Source organism: Oncorhynchus kisutch, linkage group LG8 (assembly GCF_002021735.2).
Source record: "Oncorhynchus kisutch isolate 150728-3 linkage group LG8, Okis_V2, whole genome shotgun sequence".
NCBI classification, from domain to species: domain Eukaryota; kingdom Metazoa; phylum Chordata; class Actinopteri; order Salmoniformes; family Salmonidae; genus Oncorhynchus; species Oncorhynchus kisutch.
In genome coordinates, this window is record NC_034181.2 from 3,960,681 (window position 1) to 3,972,414 (window position 11,734).

The 11,734-nt window shown below is 51.5% G+C and overlaps 1 protein-coding gene across 1 annotated transcript in view; it reads left to right on the forward strand.

The window, feature by feature from the left end:
- LOC109879544 (PDZ domain-containing protein 2) overlaps positions 1-11,734 on the forward strand; it is a 211,103-nt gene that overhangs the window by 127,200 nt on the left and 72,169 nt on the right. The window contains exons 6-9 of the mRNA XM_031829568.1: positions 1,494-1,593; positions 3,231-3,379; positions 7,437-7,556; positions 10,985-11,173. Coding sequence (XP_031685428.1) covers positions 1,494-1,593; positions 3,231-3,379; positions 7,437-7,556; positions 10,985-11,173 — 558 coding nt within the window. The remainder of the gene's footprint in view (positions 1-1,493; positions 1,594-3,230; positions 3,380-7,436; positions 7,557-10,984; positions 11,174-11,734) is intronic.

Below are 11,734 nucleotides of genomic sequence, written 5' to 3' on the forward strand. Positions count from 1 at the left end.
TGTGATGTCATTAGGAGGTATTGTGATGTCATTAGGGGGTATTGTGAAGTCATTAGGAGGTATTGTGATGTCATTAGGAGGTATTGTGAAGTCATTAGGAGGTATTGTGAAGTCATTAGGGGGTATTGTGATGTCATTAGGGGTTATTGTGAAGTCATTAGGAGGTATTGTGATGTCATTAGGGGGTATTGTGATGTCATTAGGAGGTAATGTGATGTCATTATGAGGTATTGTGATGTCATTAGGGGGTATTGTGATGTCATTAGGGGGTATTGTGATGTCATTAGGGGGTATTGTGATGTCATTGGGGGGTTATTGTGATGTCATTAGGAGGTATTGTGATGTCATTAGGGGTTATTGTGATGTCATTAGGGGGTATTGTGATGTCATTAGGGGTTATTGTGAAGTCATTAGGAGGTATTGTGATGTCATTAGGAGGTATTGTGATGTCATTAGGGGTTATTGTGATGTCATTAGGGGGTATTGTGATGTCATTAGGGGTTATTGTGATGTCATTAGGGGGTATTGTGATGTCATTAGGGGTTATTGTGAAGTCATTAGGAGGTATTGTGATGTCATTAGGGGTTATTGTGATGTCATTAGGGGTTATTGTGATGTCATTAGGGGGTATTGTGATGTCATTAGGAGGTATTGTGATGTCATTAGGAGGTATTGTGAAGTCATTAGGGGTTATTGTGATGTCATTAGGGGTTATTGTGAAGTCATTAGGAGGTATTGTGTGTAGATGGATGAGAAGAAAACATATATTTAATCCCTTTTGAATTCAGGCTGTAACACAACACAATGTGGAATAAGTCATGGTGTATGAATACCTTCTGAAGGTACTGTACCTAAGGAAAATGATCGAGAGGCTCTATGCTACACTCTTAAAAATGTAAGGGAAAATGATTCCTTCAGGGAAATCTTAAAGGAAAACACTTAAAATGTTTTATGCCGAGTTCTACTAAGAGCTAGAACTTCCCCCGTTTTGGTTTGTGAGTGTTCTAAATTCTAGAGTTCCAGAGTTCTGGAATATCAACAGTCGGGTGTTTCCAGCTTGGTTTCTTCCCTGCTCGCTGTGTGAGGTCAGGCGTGTACATGTGGTGTGGTACATTCCTCCTGCTCTCAGCAAGTGTTTGGCAAGTCAGAGGAAAGTAAACAAATGCCTAATACCGTCTCCATGTTGGAAACCTCTGGAAACCATTAGGTAGAAAAATGATTCCTGTTGTCTGTTATCAGCTCGTGGCAGAGCCCATGTACTGTTTGTAAATATTAGATATGAACCCATTCTGCATAACAATCCAAATCCAAACCTTTTTTGTTTCCATCCTCACAGAACATTTCTCCATCTCTCTCTCTCTGCTGTCTAGAACTTGACTAATTGGATTCACACTTGCACTTTTCACACTATTGTGCCAACCTAAACTGTACTGAGCTGGCTCAGATAGTTTCTTGACATGCAGCATTAATCTAGTGATGTTTCCTTCTTGCAGCTGACTGATCTGGAGAAACTAGAGGACCGAGGCCGGGTGGAGGGACAGAAAGAAACCTGCCGCTCTCCCACATCCATGAAGTTCAGGAGCAGATCACAAGGTAGGTTAGAGAGGACAACATGGCCTGTGGAAGACAGACGGACAGACAGAGAGACAGACGGAGGGAGAGACGGAGGGAGAGACGGAGGGAGAGACGGAGGGAGAGACAGAGGGAGAGACAGAGGGAGAGACAGAGGGAGAGACAGAGGGAGAGACAGAGGGAGAGACAGAGGGAGAGACAGAGGGTGAGACAGACAGACAGACAGACGGAGGGAGAGACAGAGGGAGAGACAGAGGTAGAGACAGAGGGTGAGACAGAGGGAGAGACAGAGGGAGGGACAGTGGGAGAGACAGACAGACAGACGGAGAGACAGAGGGAGAGACAGAGGGAGAGACAGAGGGAGAGACAGAGGGAGAGACAGAGGGAGAGACAGAGGGAGAGACAGAGGGTGAGACAGACAGACAGACAGACAGACAGACAGACAGACAGACAGACAGACAGACAGACAGACAGACAGACAGACAGACAGACGGAGAGACAGAGGTAGAGACAGAGGGAGGGACAGTGGGAGAGACAGAGGGAGAGACAGAGGGAGAGACAGTGGGAGAGACAGAGGGAGAGACAGAGGTAGAGACAGAGGTAGAGACAGAGGTAGAGACAGAGGTAGAGACAGAGGGAGAGACAGACAGACAGACGGAGAGACAGAGGTAGAGACAGAGGGAGGGACAGTGGGAGAGACAGAGGGTGAGACAGACAGACAGACAGACAGACAGACAGACAGACAGACAGACAGACAGACAGACAGACAGACAGACAGACAGACAGACGGAGGGAGAGACAGAGGGAGAGACAGAGGGTGAGACAGAGGGAGAGACAGAGGGAGGGACAGTGGGAGAGACAGACAGACAGACGGAGAGACAGAGGTAGAGACAGAGGGAGAGACAGAGGGAGAGACAGAGGGAGGGACAGTGGGAGAGACAGAGGTAGAGACAGAGGTAGAGACAGAGGTAGAGACAGAGGTAGAGACAGAGGTAGAGACAGAGGTAGAGACAGAGGGAGAGACAGAGGGAGAGACAGAGGGAGAGACAGAGGGAGAGACAGACAGACAGACAGACGGAGAGACAGACGGACAGACAGACAGACAGACAGACAGACAGACAGACAGACAGACAGACAGACAGACAGACAGACAGACAGACAGACAGACAGACAGACAGACAGACAGACAGACAGACAGACAGACAGACAGACAGACAGACAGACAGACAGACAGACAGACAGACCCCTAGTGATGTGTAATTGGGGCTTGTTGTGATGCGTGTTCATCACACAGTCAGTCATGCCACCCAGTTATTTGCTCCAGCTGAAAATAAGTCATCTTTACCCCATAAGCTAGTCAACCATACTGAAACTGTAGGCACCTCAAGAGATTCCAAAACAACACAATTAAAAGGGGGAGGATCATTCTAATGTCACAGCTTGTTAGAACTTTCCATCTTTTCATTTGATATGGTTTCAACCACTGTCATTGACAGTAATGTTGCCGTGTTATCTTGTGAGGACACGGACAACAGGTGAGGACATAGACCACTAGGCTCTGCGATGAAGACGGAAGGAGACGATTGGATAGTGAGACGTCCTGTATTGTGTTTCAGAGGAGCTGATTGGCTTGTAAGACTTCCTGGTTTGTGTTTCAGGGGGCGGTAGTCGTCTGGAGTCTGTTGGAGAGGATGACGAGCTGATTGTGGAGAATGGAGAGGCGGGGAGTGACATGGTGGAGAAACCGACACGAGGTGGACGCAAACACTCCCTGCCTCAGCAGTTAGACACTGTAGGCATCCGACAGGTCAGTAGGTCAAAGGGCAGAGGTCAGGAGTCACTAGCTCAGTGTCCGGGGGTCTGACAGGTCAGTAGGTCAGAGGGTACAGGAGCAGAAGTCAGGAGTCACTAGGTCAGTGTCCGGGGTCTGACAGGTCAGTAGGTCAGAGGGTACAGGAGCAGAGGTCAGGAGTCACTAGGTCAGTGTCCGGGGTCTGACAGGTCAGTAGGTCAGAGGGTACAGGAGCAGAGGTCAGGAGTCACTAGGTCAGTGTCCGGTGGTCTGATAGGTCAGTAGGTCAGAGGGTACAGGAGCAGAGGTCAGGAGTCACTAGGTCAGTGTCCGGGGTCTGACAGGTCAGTAGGTCAGAGAGTACAGGAGCAGAGGTCAGGAGTCACTAGATCAGTGTCCGGGGATCTGACTGGTCAGTAGGTCAGAGGGTACAGGAGCAGAAGTCAGGAGTCACTAGGTCAGTGTCCGGGGTCTGACAGGTCAGTAGGTCAGAGGGTACAGGAGCAGAGGTCAGGAGTCACTAGGTCAGTGTCCGGGGTCTGACAGGTCAGTAGGTCAGAGAGTACAGGAGCAGAGGTCAGGAGTCACTAGATCAGTGTCCGGGGATCTGACTGGTCAGTAGGTCAGAGGGTACAGGAGCAGAGGTCAGGAGTCACTAGGTCAGTGTCCGGGGATCTGACTGGTCAGTAGGTCAGAGGGTACAGGAGCAGAGGTCAGGAGTCACTAGGTCAGTGTCCGGGGATTTGACTGGTCAGTAGGTCAGAGGGTACAGGAGCAGAGGTCAGGAGTCACTAGGTCAGTGTCCGGGGGTCTGATAGGTCAGTAGGTCAAAGGGCAGAGGTCAGGAGTCACTAGGTCAGTGTCCGGGGGTCTGATAGGTCAGTAGGTCAAAGGGCAGAGGTCAGGAGTCACTAGATCAGTGTCCGGGGGATGGTGTTATTTCTGCGGGTTGCCAGGGTTGCCATGCAGAGGTTACTGGTTGAAATCCCACACCTAACCCTCAACGTAGCCAATCACATCCAACCCAAAGGCTTGTCATTATACAACAGAAGAGGTCAAAGGGTGAAGGTCAAGGAATAATGTACTATCCCCATGGGGAACTTTCCCTTGAAGGGGAAGCTGATTAAACCTAGCTGTGGTGCTCAGCTCCAGTCCTCTGAAGACCTGCTTGTCTGCTGGGTTCCACCCCTACTTAGGGAGCTAAAATGATCCCCATTATTAAATCATGCAAAACGGTATTTCCCTTGAAGGTTTAACAGACATACACTAGCAACCTAGCCTCCGTATCTCCCGTCTCCTCTCATAGAGATACTGTATCTGTGTCTCTGACCTCTCCGTGGCTGGCTGGGCCAGAGATCCAGGGACGCCTCACGTCTGACCTCTCCGTGGCTGGATTGGCTTTAAATTGGCTATACAGTAAAAGCCTGTTCTGCTCCCTCCTCAGGCTGATAGATATACTGTATATTACCCTTGTCCCCACAGGCTGATAGATATACTGTATATTCCCCTTGTCCCATCAGGCTGATAGATATACTGTATATTCCCCTTGTCCCATCAGGCTGATAGATATACTGTATATTCCCCTTGTCCCCACAGGCTGATAGATATACTCTATATTCCCCTTGTCCCATCAGGCTGATATATATACTGTATATTCCCCTTGGCCCATCAGGCTGATAGATATACTGTATATTCCCCTTGTCCCATTAGGCTGATAGATATACTGTATATTCCCCTTGTCCCATCAGGCTGATAGATATACTGTATATTCCCCTTGTCCCATCAGGCTGATAGATATACTGTATATTCCACTTGTCCCCACAGGCTGATAGATATACTGTATATTCCCCTTGTCCTATCAGGCTGATAGATATACTGTATATTCCCCTTGTCCCATCAGGCTGATAGATATACTGTATATTCCCCTTGTCCCATCAGGCTGATAGATATACTGTATATTCCCCTTGTCCCATCAGGCTGATAGATATACTGTATATTCCCCTTGTCCCTTCAGGCTGATAGATATACTGTATATTCCCCTTGTCCCATCAGGCTGATAGATATACTGTATATTCCCCTTGTCCCATCAGGCTGATTTGTGTGATAATAAGCCAGGCGGAAGTACATCACTGCCTCTCAGACTGGCCTCTCAGACTGGCTTCTCATACTGGCCTCTCAGACTGGCCTCTCAGACTGGCCTCTCAGACTGGCCTCTCAGCCTGTCTCTCAGCCTTCCTCTCAGCCTGGCCTCTCAGCCTCCCTCTCAGCTTGCCTCTCAGCCACCTCTCAGCCTGGCCTCTCAGCTTGCCTCTCAGCCTACCTCTCAGCCTGGCCTCTCAGCCTCCTCTCAGCTTGCCTCTCAGCCTACCTCTCAGCCTGGCCTCTCAGCCTCCTCTCAGCTTGCCTCTCAGCCTACCTCTCAGCCTGGCCTCTCAGCCTCCTCTCAGCTTGCCTCTCAGCCTACCTCTCAGCCTGGCCTCTCAGCTTGCCTCTCAGCCTACCTCTCAGCCTGGCCTCTCAGCTTGCCTCTCAGCCTACCTCTCAGCCTGGCCTCTCAGCCTCCTCTCAGCTTGCCTCTCAGCCTACCTCTCAGCCTGGCCTCTCAGCTTGCCTCTCAGCCTACCTCTCAGCCTGGCCTCTCAGCTTGCCTCTCAGCCTACCTCTCAGTTTGGCTGTCTGCCTGTCCTCTCTCCCCTGTCTTTCAGCCTACCTCTCAGTTTGGCTGTCTGCCTGTCCTCTCTCCCCTGTCTTTCAGCCTACCCTCTTTGACCACTTCTGCCTCTCCTGCTCACATCACAATGCCCTGGTTGGCTACTGCTAATTGCTGAGTTAATCAATGTTTACTAGTTTTTGCCAGCAAGTGGCTGTAGCCTTTAAATCAAACGTGTAAATGTTGTGCCTTCTCACACATTTTTTGAGACGTAACTGGAACTAGAAAAAAGGCCTAGTTGTCTGATGACGCTACATTGATGCTGTCTAATCAGTGCTCTCTCTCTCACTGTCCCTCTCACTGTCTCTCTCTGTCTATCTCTCTCTCTCGCTGTCTCTCTCTCACTGTCTCTCTCTCGCTGTCTCTCTCTCACTGCCTCTCTCTCGCTGTCTCTCTCTCACTGTCTCTCTCTCTCGCTGTCTCTCTCTCACTGTCCCTCACGCTGTCTCTCTCACTGTCCCTCTCACTGTCCCTCTCGCTGTCTCTCTCACTGTCCTTCTCGCTGTCTCTCTCTCGCTGTCTCTCTCTCTCTCTCTCTCGCTGTCTCTCTCACTGTCTCTCTCATTGTCTCTCTCACTGTCTCTCTCTGTCTATCTCTCTCACTGTCTCTCTCTCACTGTCTCTCTCTCGCTGTCTCTCTCTCACTGTCTCTCTCTCGCTGTCTCTCTCTCTCTCACTGTCTCTCTCACTGTCCCTCTCGCTGTCTCTCTCACTGTCCTTCTCGCTGTCTCTCTCTCGCTGTCTCTCTCTCTCTCTCTCTCTCTCGCTGTCTCTCTCACTGTCTCTCTCACTGTCTCTCACTGTCTCTCTCTGTCTATCTCTCTCGCTGTCTCTCTCTCACTGTCTCTCTCTCGCTGTCTCTCTCTCACTGCCTCTCTCTCTCGCTGTCTCTCTCTCACTGTCTCTCTCTCGCTGTCTCTCTCACTGTCTCTCTCACTGTCTGTCTCTCTCTCTGTCTCTCTCTCTGTCTCTCTCTCTCTGTCTCCCTCTCACTGTCTCTCTCTGTCTATCTCTCTCTCTCGCTGTCTCTCTCTCACTGTCTCTCTCTCGCTGTCTCTCACTCTCTCTCTCTCTCTCTCTCTCTCGCTGTCTCTCTCACTGTCTCTCTCACTGTCCCTCTCGCTGTCTCTCTCACTGTCCTTCTCGCTGTCTCTCTCTCGCTGTCTCTCTCTCTCTCTCTCACTGTCTCTCTCTCTCGCTGTCTCTCTCACTGTCTCTCTCACTGTCCCTCTCACTGTCTCACTCACTGTCTCTCTCTCGCTGTCTCTCTCTCGCTGTCTCTCTCGCTGTCCCTCTCGCTGTCCCTCTCGCTGTCTGTCTCTCCGTCTCTCTGTCTCTCTGTCTCATTGTCTCTGTCTGTAGGAGTACCAGATAGTTAAGAAATCAGCTCGCTCCCTGAGCACCTTTCAAGTGGAGTCTCCATGGCGACTGGCCCAGCCGTCTATTATATCCAACATAGTCCTCATGAAAGGACAGGGAAAGGTGAGCGGGCACACACACACACACACACACACACACACACACACACACACACACACACACACACACACACACACACACACACACACACACACACACACACACACACTGCTCACCACACTAGATGTGGCACTGATCCCACTACCTCCCTCCCAGGATGTGACTGAATGGTCTTTATTTATCTGTTGTCCGTCACCATAGTCGGTAAACATCCTTCACCCCCCCAGACATACAGTCCTTCTCCTCCCCCCCCAGATATACAGTCCTTCTCCTCCCCCCCAGATATACAGTCCTTCTCCTCCCCCCCAGATATACAGTCCCCCCCAGACATACAGTCCTTCTCCTCCCCCCCAGATATACAGTCCTTCTCCTCCCCCCCAGATATACAGTCCCCCCCCAGACATACAGTCCTTCTCCTCCCCAGACATACAGTCCTCCTCCCCCCCCAGACATACAGTCATCCCTGCCCCCCAGACATACAGTCCTTCTCCTCCCCCCCAGATATACAGTCCTTCTCCTCCCCCCCAGATATACAGTCCCCCCCCAGACATACAGTCCTTCTCCTCCCCAGACATACAGTCCTCCTCCCCCCCAGATATACAGTCCTCCCCGCCCCCCAGACATACAGTCCTTCTCCCCCCCAGACATACTGTCCTTCTCCCCCCCACCCAGACATACAGTCCTTCTCCTCCCCCCCAGATATACAGTCCCCCCCCCCCCCCCAGATATACAGTCCTTCTCCCCCCCCAGTTATACAGTCCTTCTCCTCCCCCCCAGATATACAGACCCCCCCAGACATACAGTCCTTCTCCTCCCCAGACATACAGTCCTTCTCCTCCCCAGACATACAGTCCTTCTCCCCCCCAGACATACAGTCCTCCCCACCCCCCCAGACATACAGTCCTCCCCGCCCCCCAGACATACAGCCCCCCCCCCCCCCCCCAGATATATAGTCCCCCCTCCCAGACAAACAGTCCCCCCCAGACATACAGTCCTTCTCCCCCCCAGATATATAGCCCCCCCCCCCAGACATACAGTCCTTCTCCCCCCCTCCCAGACAAACAGTCTCCCCCCCAGATATATAGTCCCCCCTCCCAGACAAACAGTCCCCCCCCCAGACATACAGCCCCCCCCCAGATATATAGTCCCCCCCAGACAAACAGTCCTTCTCACCCCCAGATAAACAGTCCTTCTCCCTCCAGACATACAGTCCTTCTCCCCCCCAGACATACAGTCCGTCCCCCCCAGATATATAGTCCCCACCCAGACATACAGTCCCCCCCCAGATATATAGTCCCCACCCAGACATACAGTCCCCCCCCAGATATATAGTCCCCCCCCAGACATACAGTCCCCCCCCCCCAGATATATAGTCCCCACCCAGACATACAGTCCTCCCCCCCAGATATATAGTCCCCCCCAAACAAACAGTCCTTCTCCCCCCAGACATACAGTCCTTCTCCCTCCAGACATACAGTCCTTCTCCCCCCCAGACATACAGTCCGTCCCCCCCAGATATATAGTCCCCACCCAGACATACAGTCCCCCCCCCAGACATACAGTCCCCCCCCCCCAGGTATATAGTCCCCCCCCAAACATACAGTCCCCCCCCCAGATATATAGTCCCCACCCAGACATACAGTCCTCCCCCCCAGATATATAGTCCGCCCCCAAACAAACAGTCCTTCTCCCCCAGACATACAGTCCTTCTCCCCCCCAGACATACAGTCCCCCCCAGATATATAGTCCCCACCCAGACATACAGTCCTCCCCCCCAGATATATAGTCCCCCCCAAACAAACAGTCCTTCTCCCCCCAGACATACAGTCCTTCTCCCCCCCAGACATACAGTCCTTCTCCTCCCCCCCAGATATACAGTCCTCCCCCCCCCAGATATACAGTCCTCCCCCCCAGATATACAGTCCTTCTCCCCCCCCAGATATACAGTCCTTCTCCTCCCCCCCAGATATACAGACCCCCCCAGACATACAGTCCTTCTCCTCCCCAGACATACAGTCCTTCTCCTCCCCAGACATACAGTCCTTCTCCCCCCCAGACATGCAGTCCCCCCCCCCCCCCCGACATACAGTCCTCCCCGCCCCCCAGACATACAGCCCCCCCCCAGATATATAGTCCCCCCTCCCAGACAAACAGTCCCCCCCAGACATACAGTCCTTCTCCCCCCCAGATATATAGCCCCCCCCAGACATACAGTCCTTCTCCCCCCTCCCAGACAAACAGTCTCCCCCCCAGATATATAGTCCCCCCTCCCAGACAAACAGTCCCCCCCCCAGACATACAGCCCCCCCCAGACATACAGTCCTCCCCCCCAGATATATAGTCCCCCCCCAAACAAACAGTCCTTCTCCCCCCAGACATACAGTCCTTCTCCCCCCCAGACATACAGTCCTTCTCCCCCCCAGACATACAGTCCTTCTCCCCCCCAGATAAACAGTCCTTCTCCCTCCAGACATACAGTCCTTCTCCCCCCCAGACATACAGTCTGTCCCCCCCAGATATATAGTCCCCACCCAGACATACAGTCCCCCCCCCAGATATATAGTCCCCCCCAGACATACAGTCCCCCCCCCCCAGATATATAGTCCCCACCCAGACATACAGTCCTCCCCCCCCAGATATATAGTCCCCCCCAAACAAACAGTCCTTCTCCCCCCAGACATACAGTCCTTCTCCCCCCCAGACATACAGTCCCCCCCCAGATATATAGTCCCCACCCAGACATACAGTCATCCCCCCCAGATATATAGTCCCCCCCCAAACAAACAGTCCTTCTCCCCCCAGACATACAGTCCTTCTCCCCCCCAGACATACAGTCCCCCCCCAGATATATAGTCCCCCCCAGACATACAGTCCTCCCCCCCCAGATATATAGGCCCCCCCCCAAACAAACAGTCCTTCTCCCCCCCAGACATACAGTCCCCCCCCAGATATATAGTCCCCCCCAGACATACAGTCCTCCCCCCCAGACATACAGTCCCCCCCCAGATATATAGTCCCCACCCAGACATACAGTCCTTCATGATAAACATCATTGACAGACCAGTAAACAGAGAAGTGTGCTATTGGAATTGAGTTGTATAGTGTATAAAAGTCACATCCTATTCATCTTGGTACATTTTAGTCAGAAGCTTGATACAATTTCACAGTGAATGTGTGTTTGCATGTTGAAACACTCTACAGGGTCTACAGAAGCCAAGTCCTTTTCACGTGTTCGTGTGTGGTTGGGCACATACCTGGTACGCACATATAATGAGTCTGGCTCTTAGTCCTTCCTACAGTTTGGTTCTGAATGAAGTGTGTGGGTTTTTGGCCCTGGGGTTCAGACAGTATTGTTGGTAGTTGGTTATGCTCGGTGGTTGTGAAACTTTTGTGTGTGTGTGTGTGTGTGTGTGTGTGTGTGTGTGTGTTAGGGACTGGGGTTCAGCATCGTCGGAGGTCAGGACTCTGCCCGAGGAAGGATGGGGATCTTTGTCAAGACTATCTTCCCTAACGGAGCAGCGGTCGCAGACGGACGACTGAAAGAGGGAGATGAGATTCTGGAGGTGAATGGAGACTCTCTCCAAGGCCTGACCCACCAGCAGGCCATCCAGACCTTCAAGGTAACAGTCTGGGTTATGGTTAGGATTAGGATTAGGGTTAGGATTAGGATTAAGGTTTAGGCCATCCAGACCTTCAAGGTAACAGTCTGGGTTAGGATTAGGATTAAGGTTTAGGCCATCCAGACCTTCAAGGTAACAGTCTGGGTTAGGGTTATGATTAGGATTAGGATTAAGGTTTAGGCCATCCAGACCTTCAAGGTAACAGTCTGAGTTAGGATTAGGTTTAGGATTAAGGTTTAGGCCATCCAGACCTTCAAGGTAACAGTCTGGGTTAGGATTAGGATTAGGATTAAGGTTTAGGCCATCCAGACCTTCAAGCTAACATTCTGGGTTAGGGTTAGAGGGTTAGGAAGGGTTAGGGTTAGGAATAGGAATAGGGTTAGGGTTAGGAAGGGTTAGGGTCAGGATTAGGAATAGGGTTAGGAAGGGTTAGGATTAGGAATAGGGTTAGGGGTAGAGGGTTAGGAAGGGTTAGGGTCAGGATTAGGAATAGGGTTAGGAAGGGTTAGGATTAGGAATAGGGTTAGGGTTAGGAAGGGTTAGGGTCAGGATTAGGAATAG